At 46.0% G+C, this 24,325-nt stretch overlaps 1 protein-coding gene across 37 annotated transcripts in view; it reads right to left on the bottom strand.

Moving 5' to 3' along the window:
• Positions 1-4,329: 4,329 nt before the first annotated feature.
• The window catches only part of TCF7L2 (transcription factor 7 like 2), a 199,442-nt gene continuing 179,446 nt past the window's right edge, over positions 4,330-24,325 (bottom strand). For 6 of the 37 annotated variants that reach the window (XM_040254985.1, XM_040254979.1, XM_040254986.1 and 3 more), the window contains 6 exons: positions 21,006-21,131; positions 19,835-19,994; positions 19,329-19,436; positions 14,014-14,062; positions 13,377-13,427; positions 4,330-6,482 (listed from right to left, as the gene is read on the bottom strand). In XM_040254985.1, coding sequence (XP_040110919.1) covers positions 6,058-6,482; positions 13,377-13,427; positions 14,014-14,062; positions 19,329-19,436; positions 19,835-19,994; positions 21,006-21,131 — 919 coding nt within the window. In that variant the 3' untranslated portion in view covers positions 4,330-6,057. Of the gene's footprint in view, positions 6,483-6,755; positions 6,758-11,338; positions 11,412-12,042; positions 12,116-13,376; positions 13,428-14,013; positions 14,063-19,328; positions 19,437-19,834; positions 19,995-21,005; positions 21,147-24,325 lie in introns of all 37 variants that reach the window. The other 31 variants (XM_040254981.1, XM_040254988.1, XM_040254991.1 and 28 more) reach the window with 13 other exon arrangements.

Raw genomic sequence — 24,325 nt, 5'->3', positions numbered from 1 at the left:
GATCCCCTGGAGAACAGAAAGGCTACCCACTCCAGTATTCTGGCCTGGGGAACTCCGTGGACTAAGTCCATGGGCTCACAAAGAGTCAGACACGACTGAGTGACTTTGATTTTGACTTTCATTTTCCACATCCAGATCTCTGTAATTCTCTAACCTAGGTTTAAAGATTCAGATTAGTGGAATCCCAAGGAGAAATAAAGAAAACAAATAATTATGACCAGCCTTCTGCTTTTGTGATAATAATAAACACTATGATTTATTATTCCAGGCACTCTGCATTCCAGCCCTCATCAGGATCTGTCAAAATGACACTTGTCATATTGACAAAATGACATATTGTCACCAGGTGTTAGATGAAGAAACAGAGGCTCAGAGAGATGGAGGCATCGCCCAAGGCCACACGGTGGAGTCAGATGGAGGATACTCCAAGCTCAGGTTCATGCCACCACTCCCACATGCTTCCCCTCTTCAAATCCTGGATCTAGACAAAAGGGTCTGACCCTCTATGCATCTACATCATCAGAATAAATAGTGAATTTTCCATTATCTGAAATGGAAACACATCTACTATAATAATCCCTCTTGGCACGGGATTGTCCAAAACCACCACCAGCAGTGGAATAACTACTCATTCTGGAGGATTCTGTTCTAAGACCCTGCCAACTGTCCCAGAATTGGCAAATGCCTCTGATGTGGGCTGAAGGGTACACCCTTAAAGTATATGTCCCTATCCTAATCCTAGAACCTTTATTACTTTATATGGCAGAAGATGTGATTGAGTTAAGGGCCTAGAGAGAAGCGGCTTATGCAGGATCATCCAGGGGGTACAAACATAATCCCAGGTATCCTTATGAGAGAGGCAGGGGGACTTTCAGGACAGATGCAGAGGAGGCAGTGATGAGAAGGTAGAGGCAGAGATCTGAGTGATGTGGCTGCAAGACAAGGAACACCCAGGACTGTAGGCAGCCACCAGAACACCTGGAGAAAGCTCACACTGGCTTTGACTTCTGGCCTCCAGAGCTCTGAGAGCTATGCCACCAAGTCTGTGTTCATTTGTTAAAGCAGCCACAGGTGACTAATACACACTACTACTATGGGGATAAATACCAACAGCCTCAGATATGAAGATGATACCACTTTAATGGAAGAAAGCAAATAGGAACTAAAGAGCCTCTTGATAACAGTGAAAGAGGACAGTGAAAAATCTGGCTTGAAACTCAACATTAAAAAAACTAAGATCATGGCATCCAGTCTCATCATTCCGTGGCAAATAGACAGGGAAAAGGTGGAGGCAGTGACACACTTCCTCTTCCTGGGCTCTAAAATCACTGCGGATGATGACTGCAGCCGTGAAACTAGAGGACCACTGCTTCTTGGCAGAAAACCTGTAACAAAACTAAACAATGTATTAAAAAGCAAAAACATCACTTTGCCAACAAATGTCCATATAGTCAAGACTATAGTTTTTCCAGTTGTCATGTACAGATGCGAGGTGAACCATAAAGAAGGCAGAGTGCCAAAGAATTGATGCTTTCAAACGGTGGTGCAAGAGAAGACTCTTGAGAGTCCCTTGGAAAGCAAAGAGATCAAACTTGTCAATCCTAAAGGAGATCAACCCTGAATACTCACCAGAAGGACTAATGCTGAAGCTGAAACTCCAATACTTTGGCCATCTGTTGCAAAGAGCCAGCTCATTGGAAAAGACCCTGATGCTGGGAAAGATCGAGGGCAGAAGAAGAGGGCAACAGAGGATGAGATGGTTGGATGGCATCACTGATTCAGTGGACATGAACTTGGGTAAACTCCGAGAGAAGGTGAGGTACAGGGAGGCCTGGCATGCCGTAGTCCATGGGGTTGCAAAGAGTTGGACATGACTTGGCGACTGAACAACAACTACACAAACTTCCTTGGCTAGGTCCCAACAGAGGTCAGGAAGCATATGGCTCAGTGAATGAGTCACGGGCTCCTAGACGTTGTCTTAAGGTCCCTTAATAACAAAAAGCCACAGATTCTTCCCATGGATGAAATGGGAAGATGTTCAATTTGAAAGTAAACTCCACAGGTAGGAAGAAACCAAACTGACGTCAAGAGAAAAGATGAAGGGCAAGGACCTGGCTGGGCATTTCACAAGCTTGAAGGGAAAGGAACTTCTACACCGGGGTAGAGAGAAGATCTTCAAAGCTCAAGTGCTGTAGGCCAGGAAGCGCAGAGCTGGGTGATCTGTATTTTGAATTTTAGGAAGAGATCTGTACCCAGGCTGGACTGATGATGGAGGATCGGCCCCTACCCCCACCTGGCGTTTTCAGCCTTTATAACAAGGGCAATGAGTCATATTCCAGCAAAGCTGAAAGGATTAAGGAAGTAACTGAGAACTTGAAAGTTCTAGGAACACATTTGGAAGCATTATGGAAAGCTTCCATTCTCTTGCTTCCTGCAATACACGTGTGGAGTTGGCCAACTTCATTTCTTCTTTCCTCCAATGAACATGAATGGAACACCGTCTATGTGCCAGGTACTAAACCAGAACCCTAGTATAGATCAGAGAGCAGCAAAGCTTCTGTCCCCTTGACGGGCTCTCTAGAGCGATGGGTCTCAACTGGGTGTGATTTTTGATCCCGAGGAGGCATTTGGCAATGTTGGATGACATTTCTGATTGTCATGACTGCCGGGGAGTGGGGTGTTTCTGACATCTACTGGGTAGAGGCCATGGATGGTAACACCCTACAAGGCATAGGACAGTCCCCTACCACAGAGAGTTATCCAGCCCAAAATGTCCATGAAACTCAGTGGTGCTATTACTGGCCTAATTTGGCCACGTCCAATGGACACGATGGTGGGTGAGAGCATTAATGGGAGGGAAAAACAGGAAGCTGAAAGGTCACAGAGAAGAGAGACATCATCACTATCATCTATGAGGGGAACAGAAGGATGAGGAGCAACGAGGCTGCAGGAGCAAAGCAGACCTTCCGGGCAGAGAGCAACTGCATCTCTGAAAGCAGAAGAGCAAAAATACATTTATGGGAAACAGTATGTCCTGGAGAGGAAGGGGTGGGGCAAACAAGGAAGTCTTCAAAAGGACCGTCCCATCACTCTGTTTGGGAGAAGGACCATCTTTATTATGCAAGGAAGTATATCTTAGTATTAAGAGCATGAGTTTGGAGTCAGGGCTGAACTTAAATCCCAGCTCCACCACCCTACAGGCTATGTGGGTCTTGAACAAGACACACACTCTGAATTCCTAAACCCAGTTTTAGAAAATAAAGCAGAGGGTGAAGGTAGAGGATAAAATCTACCTCAGGCGGTTGTGTTAGGAAGAAATGAGAAAATGCTCATCAATGGCTTGGCACACTGCCACAGAAAATCAGATACTGTCAAATAACACAAATGTTTTCAAAGGTTACCCTGGTCCCAGTGTGCAAAATAAAATAGGGAAGGACAACCAGAATCACTTTTTCCTGGATATACAAAACAACTGAAGACAAAAATATCAAGATTTTACAGGACAAAAACCAACTTGAGCAAAGCAGAGCTTCCAAGGAGCTTTAAAGTCCTTGATGATGATACTGTGTAACTGGAAGTAACAAGGGCAGGGACACAGACTGCTTCTGTGTCCAGTGAAATCACGTCTTTTGAAGGTGAGGTTATCCAGACAAGTGGAACTACATATGCGCCCGTCTATCCAACCATTCATCCTAGCCAGTGTGAGGAATGAATGCAGTGGAAACCTTGGGAAGATCTTTATTGTGGCCCTTGTTGGTGATGGCGGTGAACTTGCATGCTGGCCAGGGTGGAGTCCTGAACTTGAGTCTCAGGATAGCAAGAGTCCTCCCTGCAAACTTGTAACAGAAATACCTTGATCCGTTTTCTAAAAACCTTCTTAACAATCGCTCACCCTGGCATCTCTCCTTGCATGTGATTCTTACAAAGAAATAAAGATACTTTCACATCAATGATCCTTAAATGGTAATGATGTGCTTTCTTAAATTCTCTCCTGGTGAACTAAGTTTCATTAATAAGAATTAAATCATTTCTGCTTGATACTCAGAGGGCCAACTCAGATATATCAGAGTGACAGTCTTATAGCCCTAAGAGTGACATTTGCTTTCAGAAATGAACTAACCAGGTACACAAACTATGCCAAACAGGCATTAAGAATGAGACAGGAAAATAAAAAGAGTGCAAGGACCCTTTCTGGTATCCACATCACCACCCATCACCCACACCAACCACAGGGTCTCAAGTTCCACCTTGGGAACACATTTCTCTTGCTGAAGGCAGATCTAGTTTCCCCAGAGATAAAACCCAAATTATAGAAACAAGTGACCAGCCTTTATCTGCACATACTAAGTTGCTTTTATTAATCCAGAATGGCATGCTACAGATACTGTACAGCATGAACATTTATTCATTACAAAAATGGCTTCCAAACCATTAAAAATGAAATTGGAATAAGAGCATAAAACGGAACAGTAACATCACAATTGTTAGGAAACATTCAAAGTATTCACAAAAAAATGTTATAGTTAGCATTTTAATAAACCAGAGAAAAACCGGAGACAGTTTTACAATCGCTTCATGTCAACTACAATGGCACTGAATGAACAGGTTTTAGCTTTATACAGCATTTTGTAACATCAACATGCCTAGGTTTTTTTTTTTTTATTTTTAAAGTTTGCTACCTACTTGTATGTCATACAGGTACATAAAAGCGGCAGCTGGTTTTTCCTTTAAGAGTAATCTAATATACAGAATTTTTGGCCCTTAAGGGTTTATACCTCTTCATTTAAAATGCTTTCTGGACAATCTGCTACCAAACACGTCTTGTTATAGGTGACATTAAAACTACATACAAATCTACCTATGTAACATCACAGCAAAACATGATGAACGAAAATTACAGCATCGAAAAGAGGGAGAAAGCTAAAGTCACTGAGAATTTTGGCACATAAAAAGTTTTGCACACGGTCAGTCCATGTCCTCAGGGTGCAGGGTGCTCACCTGTGAGTTCACAGGGGAAACAGGACAATTCCCACTGCTGCTGGTACAGCGTTCTAAGATTCCCTCACTAATGTTCAAGTCTTGTTTTACATAATGGCTTTTAAAGCAACTTTTGTTAATGCTACTGATCCTTTAATGCAACTATTAATGTCCATTTGGCGGTATCTGGGTTTCATACGGCAAAAAAAAAAAAAAGTCCAAAAGGGAAACAAAAAATATATATATACACATTTTATATATAAACTTAAAAACCTTGTACAAATGAGTTGTTATATATAAGATGCTTATGCTAAGGGGAAAAAAACTTTATACAGTTTCAAGAAAAAGGAAAACATATTTTAAAAGGGACAACGTACAGGTTCGACGAGCAATCTCTAAAGCAATAAATACTACTGGTCCAACAGCAATGTGATTCCATTAATTGTTGAATAGCAACCCCCTCCCCCCAAAAGAACAACACCATGGAACAAGGTATATTAACACATTTTAACCCTTTGTTTCTGTACATTTAAACAATAACAAGTAACATCACAATAAAAGTTGTTTCACACAGAAAAAAAAAAAAAAAAAAGTAAATGGCACTGCATTCCTTGTGCCCTTATGGTTTAAAAACCAGATGTAAAATGATTGGTTCGCAAGCTCGTATTTAATACAAATAATACAGAACCAACTCCTTTTGGAGGGCTGCTTCAAAATTGCTTTTTTTTTTCTTTTTGTTTTTTAATCAGTCTTTTAAAACTAAGCTATCCGAACTACATAACAGTTATGTATATATATATATTTTTTAAACGCTACAAAGACTTTAAACAGCTGTTGATAAAAATTTTGGTAGAATCATGAGGTTCTTCTCTCATCTACATATTTAAAAGGAGAAATTGAAATAAGAATGGGTCAAATATTGACCAATGAACTTGATAAACATTAACTCATGTAGCCACGTGGCACAAACGGAAGAGGACAACACGAAAACCGGGCAGGAGGGTGGGGGCGGGGCGGAACCGGAAATAAAAAGCGAGAGGAAAACACTCCACAGAGCACCCGGGGCTGAGGAGGGTAAAGCTATTCTAAAGACTTGGTGACGAGGGACAGCGGCTGGGGCTGGGTCCCGGCCAGAGCGCCGTGGGAATGTAAGGAAGATGTCGACGGCTGTGCCAGAGATGCGGGGGGGATGGCAGGCGGCTGCAGAGCGGCGGGGGGCAGGTCCAGGGCCCCGTTGGCACAGAGGGCGGGGGCCTTGCCGTGGGCGGCCTCGGCAAGCAGGAGGGCGGGTGGCGGAGGCATCATGGACAGGTGGGCCAGGGGGTCGGGCTTCAGGGACAGCGAGAGAGGCTGGGTCTGCTCAGTCTGTGACTTGGCGTCCTGGGGGGGGGAGCCTAGCAGGTTGGGGGAGGAAGGAGGCGAGTCTAGTAAGCTTCCATCTGAAGAGGGTGGACTGAGGCAGCTGCCTTCACCTTGTATGTAGCGAACGCACTTTTTTTTTTCTCCTAGAAACAGGGGAGGGAGGGGAGAGAGTTATCTGTGAATAAAGGGCAAAGATGCCAAGGGAGAGAGTTATCTACTGCTCAGAGCCAAGAGGACCGCCACCTAACGGTGCCCCCCCGGGGAGACATCGCCCAGCGGCCAGGGGACGTTTAACGCCTCACTGGGGTGCCCGGCTCACTGAGCTACAACGCCCGCTCTGGCGAATGAAGTGTGTCAGACCGCACAGCTCCCTACCTACCTGCTTCCCCTGCCCCGCTAAACACCCGCCTCCCCACTCCTGACCAAATAGAAACGGGCGGGCTCAAGGGCGCCACCTGTGGACCATGACAGATAGCGGCTACGTCCACACCGAAAGCAGCTCAAGAGCTTGTTCGTTCCTCTTTTGGCTTAGACATCCCTTCATTTCCCGTGGTAACTAACCATCCCGCTCCATTCCCACCCCTACCGCCCCCACCCCTCAATGGGTGTGTGTGTGTACATGTGTGTAAAAGAGAAAGACAGAGCTCCCTCCCCAGGCGCCTCATATCCATCTGAAACTCAAAATGCTGACTGTTGAGCCCACAGAGCTTAAAGGCAGCGTGAGCAAGAGGCTGAAAAGGTTTCATCCCACCACCTCCACCATCACCACCACCAACCACCACCACCACCACCACCACCAGAGGCTGCTGGCGCCCAGAGAACTTTTTGGGCTTGTCTGTTAAGAACCACACCAAATCAAGAGAGGTCAGAATCAGTTGTGAAGGGGGGCGTGGACGGGGGTTGGGGGGGGGGAACAAAAAGAAAACCAAATAAACTCAAAAACAAAACAAACAAAAAATAAATAAATAAAACCACCAAAAAACAGGTAGAAGAGGATAAACAAAGGTGGGGGAGGGGGAAGAATAAGAAAAACAGAAAATGATCCAAAGGAACAAGAATAACTGGTTGTATGGCCTGCAGGTTGTGGATTAAATTATGATTCAAACTTTTTTTTTTTTTTAAGATTTGGGGTCTTCCCCTCCCCCACCCCACAGTGAGAATGCTAGAAGGAGAGATGGTGAGAATGGGGATGGAGGGGCAACTTGCCCTGGTCCATATGCCAGGGCCAGTGAGTTAAGGGTTCAGCCCGTCACAAGGAAGTGACGACAAAGAAGAAGTGCCAGGGAGTCGCAGCATGGACTTTCCTGAATGGCGGGTGGGGGTGGGGGTGGGGGGGTTATCAGGAGTAGTGTTTAAACCAGAGACTAATTTTGCCCTGCGCCAAAACTAGAGTCTCCCCTCTCCATTTCCTGTTTATGTAAGAAATAGGATTGAGAATTTCAGAGCCTCTTGTGCTTATCCATCTGAGGTGGGCAAAGTCAGTTCAAGACACTGAGCGTGTGACCTCACAGCTTCCCCCTAGCATTCATCCCAGTTTGATGGGATCATATGTGGTAGGACAGGTGATCCTGGCAATCAACCCCACTCATGCTATTAAAAATAATGCAGATACAGGGGATGTGCTGACCTAAGAATACAGTCCGAACCGCGGCCGATAACACTGTCTAAAAACAAGTATGGAAGTACCGGCTGGCTTCCGGTCATGGGAAAGCAACCGAGATGCTGCCCAGTTGAAGGCCACCACTGTCAGATGTCAGTGGCCTTTGAAAGGAAGTGAGTGCACTGAGTCCCTCCTTGGGTTTGTGCCCCAGAGCTGTCTGATGATGCCCCTCAGTGCGTGGGGTGTGGACTCAGCAAGATGGCAGGAGGGAGAGGAGGCAGGGGGGCGAAAGGGCGCATGCTCAGTCCTTCCTGCCTCCCAGAGGCCGAGACCCATTGTGCCAGTGGCTTCAGGGCCTCTCCATCCCTGCTCTGGGTTGGAAGGAACTCCAGGAAAGTGAGGACAATCTGCCTTCGCCTTCCAGTTGACAAGGTTCCTTTTCCTCCTCTGGGGTAGACTGAAATGGACTATGGGTTCTGCGCCCATCCCAGAAACCCAAGATAAAATAATTAAGCCTTTTAAGAGTTTTAAACCACCTTAGCCTGCAGATCAAAACATGCTCAAAAAACTAAGATGTCCATGCATTTTAAAAATGGGAGAAGAAAGGGAGGGGCATAAGCAAAACTGAGAAAGCAACAGGGACAAATTAGAGAGAGGGGAAAGAGGAAAGGGACAAAGAAAGAACGGGGGAAAAAATAACAGGAAAGAAGGGAATGACATCCAGCAGCGTTCCATGCTATATTAGGGCAGAGTGAAAAGATGGGAAAAGCAACTTGGTGGGCTCAAAACAGAATCTTGTTAAAATGTCCTCAAATGTCAAGTAAAATTAGAAACCCTGTGCAGGGAGCGAGGAGCCCTGAGTAGCTGGGAACATTTCTGGTGCTCCCCTCCCCCCTTCTGCCCTCCTCATGGTATGAAGTTTCCATGTCCTGGGGATGAGTGGGGGGCATTTCAACACAAGACACGTGGACTATGAATGACACGGTGACCGCTCCTTCTAGGAGGTGGCAGAGCAGATGGCAGTTGGAACCTACACATTTCGGACAGGCCAGAAAATGCCTTGTTTTGCAAATCCTTTTTATTATTTTTTAAAAGCACATCTTGTATTACTGATTTAGCATCAAGCCAGAGATCCTAGCAAAGTCAAGAGGAAAAGGGGAGGAAAAAAGGGACAAGACCCATTCTCTTATCCTCCCCCACCTAGGCTCCACCTCTCCTCAAGGTGTGGCCCCTGAAAAATCGGTTTTTAGCTTCTTAAGGATTCATTCTGAAAGGAAAGTAAAGAGTTCTTCCTGACCTTATTTTGGAATCACACCCTTAAAGGAGCAGATATGCATTGCTAAAGCTTTTAGAGTGGGAAACAACCACCCCAATGAAGGAAAAATGGCCCCCGGGGAAGGTCTAAGGGTGCTGAGGCAGGAAAGAGGAAAGATGGAGCTGGGGAAGGGGCTGTGTGGCTCAGTGTCTGGGCAGCCAGGCTGCACGCTAACAGCTGCCCCCGAGCTGCGCTGTAGAAAACCACGTTTATGAAGCAGCTTTGAAGCCTTGGGGTCGTTTGTTTTTGTTTTGCTTTGTTAAAAATGTCAAGAAAATTCTTGTTTCTGAGGAGGATTCCACACTCAGGGTTTAAGTGAGGTTGGAGCTGGGTCTGAGAAGGGACCATCTAGTTAGTCAATGTTGGACATGATAACTTTCAGCTCCCCAAAATGCCAGGTCTAACTCGCAGTTAACTGCTTCCAAAGCAGGAAGAGGGATTCATACACCACCACTCACCTCCTACAAATAAAATACACAAACCAGGCCACAAACCACATTGAGAACGGCACACAAACAGTGTCAGCCGCAACTTTCCACAGAGCGTGAGGAACCCTCCCTTAGGAGTGTGCCCTGTGATAAGCTAAACTTTCGCCATGGCAGAGCAGTGATTCTGCAGCTAGTCGTCTTCCTACTCAGCACAAATAAAGGTCTGATACAAATTCACTGCCTATAAGGGGTCATCAGAGGTTCCATCTTCTAGGCCAGCCCTAGTGAAATCTCTGACACCCTCCACCAGCTGCACCATGAAAACTCTTTTCCGTCGCACAGACAAGATCCCGGGACTGAGTGGCAAAACCATTTGTCACCTCCAGGGACACTGTTGTCTCACAGAACGGGTGGGGGTTCCCTCTCCTGCTGGACGAGCACCCAAGGCCCCCCATCCTCACTCAATGGGCAGAGGGTTGCCTGTGGAGGGAGGTCTCTCTCAAGAAAGGCTCTTGGGCCCCGGCTGCCCTCAACGTCTGGTCAACACGAGGTGCTTTGCTGATCTCTCGTAAGGCGTTGGGGGCGGGGGGTAGAGGCACAGGAGACTGGTGGGCATGCACGTGATGGAATGGACATGGGAGCTAACGTCTAAACACGGAACACATGGCGAGGGCGTGGAGGAAAGGGACACGTTGACAAGGGAGGCACTACAGACAGGGGGGCATGTTTGGGTGTTGAGATACCTACCATCATAATATTCCAAATTCAAAGACTGCTTGTATCAGAACAAAGAAACAACAAATTTAACCAAAGGTGGTCATTAAAGGAAAGGAAATGAGACAGGAACTAGCTGGTATCCCTCCACCAAGAAGGAAGTACCTATACCTTCTCTGAAATTACAGGTTGGATAGAACCTGCAGGTGGAACACAGGCGTTTAATTTGGACTCTTCTGATTCCCTTTGGAACCAGAGCTCTGTCTCTCTAAATATATGTATAGATACATATACATATTTCTTTTTTTCCATCGTGCAGGCCAGTGGCACTGCAGTGCGTGACCTCTGCTTGTGGCCCTGTAGCTGGTGCATGCCGTTGAATGCCACGCTTCTTTTCAGCACTGTAAAACAATGTCAGCTAACCAAGCTCCTCTGTCCAGAGATGTGGTTTTGAAACAGAAAATAAACAAAAACACAAAACAAAACTAAAAGAAGCCTTCCCCCAGAGCCCTTCTCCACGTGTCTAGACTCCAAGTACACGGGAATGCTATCACTGCCAATCTGAGCTCTTTCAAACCCCGGGACACAGTGGGTCTCCCTCTGTCCTGCAGACATGCCACAGAAGCACTGACAGGGCCAGGCCAGATCCAGGATGCTGGCTTTCAGAGCAAAAGGATAAGTGCCCATCCTGGTCTGTGAGGGCTGTGGTCTAGGTCCTACCACCAGGGATATGTTGAAGAGCGGGGTAAAGAGAGAAAGAGAAAAGTTAGGGAGAGGACATAGCATAAAATTACCAAGGAAATTTTGAAGAATGAGGATCATTAGTCATTGATGCCAGCGGGGAAGTAGATGGGAATGAGGTCAAAATACATTGACGCACTAAGGTACCAGAAGGACAGAATGCTTTGATTTTTCCCAAAGGCCTTGCAGTAGGGAATATACCTGCACGGTTTGCACCATAAAGTCTGTCGGTCAAGCCCGAACAGTGCCCGACACTTCTTTGGAGTATTTGCATCTGTTAGCATAAGGTAAACACAAAAAAACACAACACAATGGTGGGTCGTGCTCAGTTGGATGTAAAATCTCGGCTACAGCTGACTTGTCTTCACTATCACCTTGGTTCTATGTGGCTGTCTTCCCTCACCAAGGACATGAAAGGAAAGGACTTCTATGCGTCAAAAGAAAAAATAATAAAATAAAATGATAAAACACAAAAAGAAAAAACAACAACCAGAAACCAAAAACAACCAGGAAAAAATAAAAAAAATAAAAACAGAGAGAGAAGAGGAGGGGGGAGAAGGTGACGTTGTTTGTTTCTACCTAGGCCAGGCTTACGATGGATGTCACTGAGCCCCCATCCCGGGCGGGCGGGAAGAAGGGGTTGGCAGGTAACACTCCCTGGGAGGGGGCGCGCTGGGGTTTGCTGTCGCTGACCCGAGGAGGCACAAATGATGCTGTTTTACAGTGGCATTTTGGCTAGCAGCAGCGAGGAGGACAAGCACGTCCCTCACAGAGCAGTGTCCCGCGCCCTCCTGTCTCCTAAGATCCACACACAGAGCTACAAAGCAACAGGCCGGAGAAGGGGGGAAAGGACCGAATAGACCAGCTGCAAACCAGCACAGCGAATCTGGGAAATCTATACACACCTGCAAGGGCCGCACCAGTTATTCTGTTGATCAAGGCCAAAGCGCGCTCGGCATTTCTTAGGAGCGCTCAGGTCTGAATGAGTTCAAGAGAGAAGCGAGCAGAGGAGAAGGACGTGGGAGAGAGGGAGAGAGAGAAAAGAGAGAGAGAGGGAGGGAGGGAGAGAGAGGGGAGGGGGGAAGAGAAAGATACAAATAAGAAAAAATAAAAATAAAAAAGGGAATAAATCAATGACCTGGTTACTAATTACAAAATATTGACTTTTGATTTTTAACTTTAATTTAACAAAAAAAAAGGTAAAAAAAAAAATCACATTCTTATTCAACTCGTGAAATTAGCTGTTGCAAATAAAGCTGCAGTATCCCTTCTTTGAGGACTGTCTCTCCGATTCGTTTGAACTGATAAAGGGATGTTAGCTCCTCAAGAACTAGCTTTTAAATAATTTTCTTCTTTTGGTTCTGCTTTTTCTTTTTTATCCTCTCAATTTGTTTTTCTTAAAGAAGAAAATAAAGCAAAGGAGGGAATTAAGTTTGTCACATGCTCTTTTCTTCTCAGAGTACAACAGTTTAAAAAAGAAAAAAACAAAAAACAAAAAACTACAAATAAAACCAGAACAAAACAAAACGAAACAGAAAGAAAGAAAGAAAAGGGGTTGTGGTACTGGGATATTGCAGCTTTTGGAATGTTCATCTTTTCTTTAAATCTATTTTCATTAATATTAAGAGAGGAACAGATAAAGGTCAATAGGCTGTGTGAATGAGCTGTTAGGAGTTAGTTAGAAGCTCACAGCGGCATTTAAGCAGGTACAGTCAGTGAAATGCTAGTGGATTTGCAAGTTATGAGCAGAAAAGTGAAAGAAGAAAAAAAACGAAAATAAAAAAAAGCAAAGGAAAAAAATAATCATACTGCGGCTGCATGCTTGCGTGAGAAAACTTAGTGGGAGCGATGAGAAAATGCCATTAGATTAAGGAGGTTTATTACTGAATTCCTTCCAGTTTGTTGTTGTTGGTTTTTTTTTTTAAACCAGTCTCTTTGAAAGAAATACTGCATATTCAATTTGCACAGTTAGTTCAACTCTAAATCACTGTCATCATGGCTTAAACAACTGTTATGGGAAAAATAAATAAACAAAGCAGAAGTTAAATTAAATTAAAAAAAAAACAACAAAAGCAAAAAAAAAAAAAAAAATCTACCGAAACATACGAAATCATGTAGATGGTCATTTTAAAGAATGTTCAAAGGTCATACGTGTTTTCATGTTAATAAAACTATAATGGCAAGAAAAATTAAAAAACAGTTTATCAACTATTTTAATGACTCAAAATGACATTAGCACCTGTAATCGGAGGAAGTGAAAGGCAAGGATTTAGGAAACATTCGCTGTGTTCTGAAAAAAAAGAACAAATTATACAAAGCCTTCACAATGTTTTTGTCGTTTGTAAAAGCCTGGCCTTCTCGAAGGGCCCTCAGATTGCCTATGCAGTATTTCTAATTTCTTCTAGAGAATGACAAACCTCCTTAATTTAAATCGGGTGCAACAGACCACTGTAAAGGCATGCATCAGAACATTCAGGAACAGCCCAGTTAACATCAAACACTCGCACACATCCCCTCTGCTCCCCTAGACCCTCCTCATCCTTACTCAGACACATACAAAATAAGCAGACTGTATAAATCCCCGTCTAGGCATGCCTACCGCTCTCCGCTTACAGGCTCTGCAGTTATTTAAAAACACATTCCACTAGACTTACAATGTGCTTTTCATGCAACAATGAATGTTACTAGCTTTAAAAGGGCAGTCATGAAGCAATTAATTAAAATGCATAAACAAAAAGGCTGGCTAAGATGGGTTCCCCTCGCCCCACACCGTCCTGGCCTTGAATTTCTCCTGCCTCCCCCAGATAGAAGCCTGACATAAAAGAGTGGTCCTCAGAGTACAGCTCCCTTCCTCTATCCTGCTTATTCTAACTTACCATTGGTCTCCCCGGGCTGCTTGTCCCTTTTCCTCTTCTTCTTTTTCCCCTAGATAAACAGATGAAACACAGGGCATTATTTCAGGAAACAGATGGGAGGATGACAACGTCTGGGCTCACCTGGAGAGGAGGCGGCAGGAGGAGAGATACCACCTGCCCTCTCCAGCCACACCCACTCCTGAGTGTTTTCCAACCCCCCCTTCCCTTTAGTCCAAGTACCCTTCAACTGTGCTCCAGCTAGAGAAGCGCATGCCTAGCGGAAGAGATGGAATCAGTGGGGCAGAGAGGAAGACTTCTTTTCCTATACATCTGTGTCCACCCTCAAACCCGATCCAGAGCATCCATAAAAGTGGAAATGAGGCCTGGATGGGGAAAGATTCAGAGAGGTGTGGAGAGACAGGGTTGGAAGTGGCCCAAGAGCCAAGGGACTTTGATATGGCCACAAGAACCCCTTGCCCCATGCAAATCTCTTACTAAGGCCAAAAGCTGCTCACTTGGAATCAAAAAATTAAGACTTAGTAGGGGATTTTCTTAGCACTGTAGCGTGGGTCTTGATTTTAAAGTCAGAAGGGGGGAAAAAAGTGAAATAAAACCAGAAACCATCTGAGCTCCTTTTCAAACTGCTGAGTGGACATCCATAAAGGAGAACATTTGGTCCTCACCATTTTCCACTTGTGTAATGACTGTAATACTCCTAGTAATACAGACTTCCCTGTAGCTCAAATGGTAAAGAAAGTGCCTGCGATGCAGGAGACCAAGATTTGATCCCTGGGTTGGGAAGTTCCTCTGGAGAAGGGAATGGCAATCCACTCCAGTATTCTTGCCTGGAGAATTCCATGGACAGAGAAGCCTGGCAGGCTACAGTCCATAGGGTAGCAAAGAGGTGGACACGACTGAAGTGACTAGTAGTAACAGTTCCCATTTATTGAGCACATACCATATGCCAGACATGGCTCTAAGTGTGCTATGCCTAGAGACCCATTTATCCTCACACAATCCTGTTCAACAAGCACGATCACCATCAGATTTTACAGATAAGGACGCTGAGATACAGGGTGCACGCAGTTTCCTGAAATGACACAGCTATCAGACGATGCTGTCGATGGGAACCCAGGTGACCTCAGTTCTACAGCCCTTATCCACTAGGCTATGCTACCTTCATATTTACTGCCTTGTCCTCTGAGGAAGGCTCTGAATGGATTATGGGTCAAGCAGTGCGTGGAGTCATTCACATTCTCCACCTGACCCTCCCTGCTATCTTGACGGTCTGGCCCTGGATGTGGATATGCAAAGGGAGTGGGGATGAATTCTGCAGAGGTAACTACCTCCTTCCTTATCTGAAACTAGTTCTCCCTCACCCCAATGGCTCTGGTCCCATCCACGTGAATTAGCTGCCTGGTCTATATGATATGTCACAAGCAAAATGTCACGTCTATTTGTTTCAGAACACCCAAATATCCTTTGCCTTGTGGTCGGCTTAGTTTGTGCTTCCCTAGTAGCTCAGCTGGTAAAGAATCTGTCTGCAATGCAGAAGACCCCCTTCGATTACTGGGATGGAAAGATCCACTGGAGAAAGGATAGGCTACCCACTCCAGGGTTCTTGGGCTTCTCTGGTGGCTCAGCTGGTAAAGAATCTGCCTGTAATGTGGGAGACCTGGGTTCGATCCCTGAGTTGGGAAGATCCCCTGGAGAAGGGAAAGGCTGCCCACTCCAGCATTCTAGCCTGGAGAATTCCATGGACTATATAGTCCATGGGATCACAAAGAGTTGGACATGACTGAGTGACTTTCACAAGTTCTCATGGTGTGTTCACATCAACTCAAGAAGAAACCAGAAAGAAAAGCCATAGGCAGAAAACCTGAGAACCCACACGGCTCTGTGAGGGGGCCGCCAAGGCAGGGATGCCTCAGAGTCTTAGATCTACCTGAGGGCTGAGGGTCAAGAGTCCTAGAGAAAGCCTCTCAAATCTGGGGGCCTGTGGCATCAGGGAAATCTGTCTGGGCCCTCACTGTTTCCACTAGAAACATGTTCCATTCCTTGGCATACAACTTTAAAAAAGAAACAAAGAAAGGAGCTTGTGTGCTTTCTCATCAGCCCTAGCAGCCCACCTTCATGTCTGTGCCTCTCCTACGCCAGGAGCAAAGCGCTACCCCGGCCATCCTGGAACAGGCAGGAGGAGCTAGCTTCAGTTTATTTAGGAACCTGGAAGAAAACCGTAGCCAGGCACAGAAATGGTTCGGATGCTACACTGCCTGGAACGGAACCATTTCTGTGCCTGGCTCACCCGTGTTCAGTCTCCAGAAATATATTCTGAAAGGCAGATGACAATTCCTTCACCCCTGGGAAGCCATCCATGTGGGATACAAAACTGAGGTGTTCATGACTGAGGCAATGACTGTTCAGACTAAAGGCTTCTAGAGGGCAGGGACTGTGTTTTTACACAGATATGAAACAATGACTCAATACCGCAAAGTGAACAGGGAGATGCCTTTCAAGGGAGGCGGCCCCCTTGTTCTCTCTTTAAATGTAACAAAAGAAAAGGCCTCAAATAAGGTGGTGAGGGAGGAAAAACCCACCATATGCAAACTACTGGGGATTTATCTCCTTGACTCAGTACAGAAGAGCTGGAAAGGAAGTAACTTCTATTACAATGTCACGGGTTAGACATTACTCTCTGACCGAAATCTTTTCTTGTGTGTTCCAGAGTGTGTACCAAGTCCAACCCCCCAAATGCGACTGTTTTACTCAATTCTATTCAGCTAAAGTAGCATATAAAGGCTTCTATCACCACCCGGCTAGAAAAGCAGGAACGTGCAAGAGGCATAAGGATATTAGTTCAGAAAACTTTTTCCAGAAGAACCTTCAGAACTTGACAACACCCAGAGTAATTTATAGAAGCTTCTATGTCAAGTCAGTAAAAGAAAATGCTAAATAGTTACCACCACAATTGAACCTCTGAACAGTTTAATTCTTGTTCCAGACCGCTTCCTGAGATGATAGAGGAAGTGAATGAGAGAGGAAGGAAAGAATGAAAGAAGGCAACAAATGGAGGGCTGTGTGTGTTCAAAGCCATGTGCAATGAGCCACTGATAAAGGAATCTGACAGTACCCCTTGTAAGTGGTAAAGCTCCTACAGCCCCAAATCCAGATATTACCTCTAAACTTGATCTCTCAAGTCTTTTCAGGGGTTCCCCCATTATACCAAACCTCGCCCCAATGTAAAACCAAGCTAAAATCACTTCAAGTGTCTTGAGAACTTTCTGAAACCTAGAAAACACTTCTTAAGAAGCCTTGGGCAATATCTTGTCTTGAGTCCAGGAAAAGTCCATGGCAGTATTCTTTTGAAGCTCTCACAAAGTCAGCCCATACCTTTGTGGAGACAGAACCCTATACAACTCCAGGAGGTAATATGCACACAGACCACAGGGTGAATGGCACACCCTAAAGTTGTGCAGTGCACGCCCTGCACGGCTGTACACGAAGGCTATCGTCTGACCCAAAATGTCTACTGGAGATAGGATACCTAGAGAGTAGCTGAATTCCTCTCTGTGGTACCATTCTAGATTCCTCAAAGAACTGGGTCTGTAGCAGGGAGAAGATGGAGATGAACTCTAAGAACTTCTGACCCGAAACCAGGAGAGCAGCTGTCCTGAAATGAGATGGCTCTATGTGTGGGGAGCTGCAGGGCCTGCCCGCTGCTGGCAGTCTCCACCTCGAGGTCAGGTGAGGTCAGCAAGCCTGTGGGAGAGCGTTAGCTTTCTTATCCTCTTCCTTTCAGCTCCAGAAGGCTCCTCCACCGCACACATGCTGAGGACGAATGGAAAGGTCCCAAGCAGTTAAGAGCCTGCGCCTGACCGTCTGTGAGTGACGAGGGCTCTGACAGGAGCCAGTGTGTCATTGGGAAGTACAAGCACTGACTCCTGTTTCGACTCCCCAGGAGGAATCTGTTCTGTTGCTGAGCGAAGCGCGTGGGACCTACAAGGAGACCGGTGGCTGAGGAGATGGAGACACAGGTGTCTCGGTCCTCCCCAAGCACATGGCAAAGAGTAGAGAAGCAGGCATGTGTGTAAAGGTGTGAGACTAAAGAGTGATGACACCTGCAACGGCGGGGCAGTGCAAGCAGAAAACAGCCTTATTCCAGGACCCACACATTCAAAGCAGATGTCTTGTGCTTCCTGGTTAAGTTCTGAGACGGCTCTGATTTAACTCAATCCCCTCAACACTGTGCTGACAGTAAGCTCACAAACAGCAGTAACTGAATGGATCTCAACTCACATACACAGAGAGCTTCCCCACCACAGGTGAAGGCCAGAGGACAGCTAGGTCAGGGAGCACGGATGGTAGAAGAATCATCCACGGCTCAGTACCATCAACAAGAAACAGGAGGAGATGCCTGCTGCCAGCATTAAGACGGGTTCTGTCTGGCCCCAAAGAGTGGATGGTAAAAAGCACTTCATGAAACTAAATGCCATGTAACGAAGTATGAGGCAAAATAAGAGACATTTCATCCTTTAGAGAGGTGAATGAGCCCAGAACTTGAGTTCCTGGCCAAAAACCAGACTAAGAAAGAATGGTGGGGGTGACAGAAGAGAGCCAGTTTATGGGAGGAGAAGAATCCACAGTGTCACAATCACTGTGATCAGTAAAGACACCAACCCCTACAGTGTTTTATAAAACGAAGGAGAGGGGATTAGGCAAATCCCAGAGCCAACAAAAAGCTGAGGGACACACACATCACCCAACACACACACCTCCCTTGTGTCACCTCATCCATTCTGCCAAATGATGGCTTCTACTGCCTACTTACTTTCAGAGATATTCCCATCATGCCTCTCTCAAGATGCACTAGGCTTCCAACTTCTACTGTACCACATACTAAACGAACGGTTTCATTTTTCCCTCTTAAGGGTGAAGGCCCCGCTAGAACAGCCATGAAGAAGTAAACGCTCTCCTTCCAGCTGGCATCACTGCTGAGAAACACACAGGCCTCGCTGGGTGTATTCTAGAGCCATGTCTCTTCAAAGATGTGGGCAGAAGGTGTGAACAGCCCTAACCTGGCCCCACAGGTCCCCTGAGCCGGAACGCCAGCCCCCTTCCTCCTCCTCCTTGAAGAACTATCCCATGTTTATAGAGCCCTGCAGCAGGCTAAGGCAGACTCCTCCAATCTGGTGCTGGGGTAAGGTGCTAACAGTCACAGCTGGCAGACTGAGTGGTACTGAAGCCCGATGCAGGTTGGCAGGTTACATCTCCTTTGTCCAGATGGACATCCACCACATCTCTATAGCCTTTAGTCCCGAGAAAAAGGAGCCACCTACATAGTTATCCCGTGCGGACCAGCCGGGGTACAGCTGCATGTGAAGCTGTCGCTCCTTCCGGGCCAGCTCGTAGTACTTTGCTTGCTCTTCTCTGGACAGCGCGTGCCACTGGAGGGGACAGGGTGAGGGGGGAGAGAGACACGCAGAAACGTCACAAACCACACTGTGGCCGGGGGGATGGACAGCGCTTCTGTCACAAACGGTGTCATCTGAAGATGCCTACGGTCTGCAGGGGCCTGGCACTAACAGGGGGGCCCAGACCAAACCTGACTTGTCGTCTGTGATGTTCGAGTCTTTGCTCTCTGCAGGTGGGGAAGACCGGGGTGTGGCTGTTGTGAACATCATTCGAAGGCAGAGTTACTGCTTCCAGCTCCACAAAGACCATGGAAGGAATCAAGAGTCTGGCTGAAGGGAAAGGACGCTCCAAACCAATGGGGACAGGGACCTGTCACCCCACCCACCATGTCCTATTCTGGCCCTCTTCTCCCAGCAGGCGTGCCACTTACCCTCCGGCCCAGGATCTGGTTGATGGCTGCACTTTCTTTCAACGTGCACTCGGCTACAACCTTTGCTCTCATTTCCTTCATATACAACATGAACGCATTAAGAGGTTTCTTTATGTGGGGCTTCTTCTTTTCTTCTTCCTTTTTGGAGTCCTGATGCTTTCTGGATAGGGACAAAACAGACAGACGCAACCCCAATGAACAACATCGAGGTCAGCTTCCGCCACACCAGAAAGCCCGCCTCCTTGCCTGCTCAACACTCTAAGCGACTCAGAAGGAGAAGCACACTTCTACCGGGTCTTCTCCATCCTGGGAAATGGAACAAAAACAGCCTGGGGGTGGGGGATGAGGGAGATTTTGTCATCACTTCCTCAAGGTTTCAGTTCAGTTGCTCAGTCGTGTCTGACTCTTTGCAACCCTATGAACTGCAGCACGTCAGGCCTCCCTGTCCATCACCAACTCCCGAAGTTTACCCAAACTCATGTCCATTGAGCTGGTGATGCCATCCAACCGTCTCATCCTCTGTCGTCCCCTTCTCCTCCTGCCCCCAATCCCTCCCAGCATCAGAGTCTTTTCCAATGAGTCAGCTCTTCGCATCAGGTGGCCAAAGTATTAAAGTTTCCGCTTCAACATCAGTCTTTCCAATGAACACCCAGGACTGATCTCCTTTAGAATGGACTGGTTGGATCTCCTTGCAATCCAAGAGACTCTCAAGGTTTACAAACACAAAATTTTCCCCAGCCAGAGGGAAAAGCACACTGTAACCGTTTCCATCTCAGCCAGTGTCTCTTGCGGGATCAGGGATGGAAGGTGCATGTGTGCTCAATCGTGTCTGACTCTTTGTGACCCCATGGACTGTAGCCCACCAGGCTTCTCGGTCAATGGGATTTCCCAGGCAAGAATACCGGACTGGGTTGCCATTTTCTCCTCCAGGGAACCTTCTCAGCCCAGGGATCAAACCTGAGTCGCCTGCGTCTCCAACACGGGCAGGCAGAAGTGCCTGCAAATCCCAGTCCCTCCAAGGACACAAGGAAAGAGCTGTGTTCTCCCCTACAGCGGGCACATGCCTCCCTCTCTGTAAGGCAGATGCTTACTGAAGTCTGACCAACCTCGGGCAGGGCCACCACCCAGGCACCACGGGCTAAACGCACGTGAAGCAGAAGAGAACACTTACGCGCTGTGGAGTGAGCCAACGTCACTCTGCGAGGACTCCTGTTTGACTGTCGGTGTGACTATGGCCGGGTGGGGAATGCCGGTCGTGTGTAGAGTGTGATGTGGCGGGACCATATGGGGAGGGAACCTGGAAGACAGAAAGCTGTGTAAATCGTCAGACTCAAAATGCATGAATGGGGAGGGATGTGTACACACAATTAAAAGGAAAAAAAAGAAAGAAACAGCACGCAACCCTCACATGAAAGCAACCCAAGGCATATGAAACCTGTCAGCATTAATTAGTGCTAGATTAAACATAATGATTCTCGTAATGTCATTAAAGCCAATCTTCCCCTTCATTATTGCTACTGACATGAGACATTACGATTGCTAACGTCTTCAGCAAAAGACAAGTTCAGCCGGTATACTTGGGCGGCAAAGTAGGCTTGGACTACTTGCTGGAGACCACAAGTCCACTGGTTTGGGAGGACACTTGTTAGTGGCATCTAAGACTATTTCTTAAGTCCTAATCAGCACTAGAATGAAAGATGAAATCTTTTGTTGCATATTGACAGCTAAATAAAATATTAACGCAGCTGAAGTATACATACATGTTTCGACAATGCCGCGCATGCCTCATTAGGCCTCATTCTGTTGATGGGAACGCAATAAAATTTTTATTTCTCTTTTGCTGCTGTGGTCCCATCGTTTTGACAGTAATGGCAGACAGTGAGGCAGAAAGATGGGGGGAATCCAAATCACTGCCATCTGGTTCCCAACATACGTCACGGATGTTTTAAATAACTTTGTATCAGAGATGGCCCCAAAGAGCATTTTACACAGACACCCCCCCTGAGTGAAGCTTTTGAATTCTGGGATTTGTATATCCTTTCCCACTCTAAAATTCTAGGGTTCCTAAATTGCTTTTACTTAAAATACTGCCTATGCATTAGAAGACCTTATAAAGAATGATCAGAATTATTAATAAAGAAAAGAATAGTCTGTGTTTTTCCTCTAACACTGTTTACTTTCAGGCATGTTATTTTGGACATGGTTTAAGCTGTAAATTGGCATTTCTCAACCATGCAAACTAGCCGGAACATTCAGAGCTAATTTTAAAATGCTCTTGGTTCATCTCCAAACTGACAACAGGATGCAGCCTATGCTGCTGCTGCTGCTGCTAAGTCGCTTCAGTCGTGTCCGACTCTGTGCAACCCCATCGACAGCAGCCCACCAGGCTACCCCGTCCCTGGGATTCTCCAGGCAAGAACACTGGAGTGGGTTGCCATTTCCTTCTCCAATGCAGTAAAGTGAAAAGTGAAAGCGAAGTTGCTCAGTCGTGTCCGACTCTTAGCAACCCCATGGACTACAGCCTACAAGGCTCCTCCGCCCATGGGATTTTCCAGGTAAGAGTACTGGAGTAGGGTGTCATTGCCTTCTCTGGATGCAACCTATAACTCTCGTCTTTTCTGATACACTTGGAGTCACAATTTGTTCTCGGTTAGAAGGACCACCCTCTTAAAGGAATGTACATTACTGTACAGAAAGGTAGAATGAGGGATTACAAGGGGCGATTCCCCCAAAGAAAACAAAAGGGCAGCCCCCAGGTTCTGCTCTGATATTATCAGGCAAGTTTAGGTGAAGGGGGACCCCAGATCAAGCAACTGCTGCCTTCAGCATAAATCCAAACCATGGCCACCCCACGTAGCAACCAGAGAAGGACCACCTGCTCTTTAGGAAGTCAATTCTGCTGGTCACTGGAGGTGCTAATGAGACTTTGTTGTGACAGTTAGTTCACAAGGATCCTGTACGTATTTACAAGGTTCTTTTCCTATGTGGACTGGAAATCTTAAGTAGTTTTCATTTTACCAAAAGAATGTAGCAAATGTTCATCAGAAGAAAGGTGAAAAATTAAAAGTCCTAACTGACTCTGCACAGGTCAACAGAGAAATTACCAATAAATAATGCAGATTTTTGAAGAGGGCCCAAAATCACAGTGGGCATTTGACTTGGAATTTCTACGCTGATGTGGCTTTCTCCCATAGCTGCCTTGACAAATTTACCAAAGTTTGGTAACAACAGCATGATTTTTTAAATAAGAGTCATGTGAGTTCTCTTAGGGTGTCAAGAAAAAGAAAAAAAAAGAAAGAAAAGAAAAACCTTGAGAAAGAGAGAGACTGAGAAAAAAAAAAAGTAACTTCCATTCCCATCCCCTCTCCCCCAACAAAAAATAAAGAACAAAGCTTGGGAGGTACTTGGGCTCCCAAGTTACACCCTGTTCCTTCCCAGAGTTTGAAGGCCTCTGAGAAAACGTAAGTTAAGAACATGTGTTCTTTGAAGCCCTTGGGTGAAGCAGTGGGTGTTGTGGCAGCTTTTACTGTGAATTTTAAAGGCTTGACATTCCTCAAATACATACATTCCCTTCCTGCTGAATGAGAATATGTGTACAGACAGAGAGAGAGAGAGAAGGGGGAGAGATAAAAAACACTCTGTGTGCATGTGTGTGTTTGTGTCTGTGTGTGTACACCAAACACCACAGTGAGACACCAGAATCTGAGTACATTCTGGGGTGGGGAAACATTTCTAGTGTAGCCATGAAGACCAAATACTTCCAAGTTCACATACCTACATCCATATTCCTATACCTGAGAAATGTATGGCAGAGAAAGGGACTCATGTTTGAGTGTGTGTGTGTGTATGGGATATACACATACTTTCACGTAAGAAATTCCTTTCTGCAGACAACTATTTCGTGCAATGCAATAAACACCCTAAAAATTCGAAGCAGCTCATTATATCCCCCCGTCTGCTTTCATGGCTCCAAGCCAGAATATAATGATGAACCTTAACTTGTTAAGGACAACTAATTTTTGTTTCTGGCTGTCTCAGGGGCTTCTGCCTTCCCCACTCGCACTTCCCTTCACTGTTGACACGTTTCTGTTAACTGGATGTCATCTGCCGGCCTTGATTTTATGCACAAGCAGTAGGACGCATTTTCCTGTGCAACAAGCCTGCTTTGAGCTGCATTAGGTTTGTCATTATTCTCTCATTTCCCCCCTTGCACTTGTAACATTTCATCTCTTCCTGCCTTATTTTTTGTGAGCCACGGTGCACCCACATTATGGTTTATACATGATCTCGCTCCCTTTGAAGCCGGCAGATTTCAGAGCCCGCTCTCGTCAGGAGAAGAGCCTTGCGCCAATTTAGCAGGCTGAGGGCCCGGAGCTCCAACATCTCAATCTAAAGGGGGTCACAGGGTGGCACAAGTGAGTGTCAGCAAGAGCTGTTTAATTGCCAATCTAGGCTTCTCCATGGTGTTTAAAGTATAATGACCCATCACTT

Source organism: Oryx dammah, unplaced genomic scaffold, assembly GCF_014754425.2.
Source record: "Oryx dammah isolate SB20612 unplaced genomic scaffold, SCBI_Odam_1.1 HiC_scaffold_14, whole genome shotgun sequence".
NCBI lineage: Eukaryota > Metazoa > Chordata > Mammalia > Artiodactyla > Bovidae > Oryx > Oryx dammah.
Note: the sequence above shows the minus strand (reverse complement) of the source record. Positions and strands in the feature narration are given on the sequence as shown.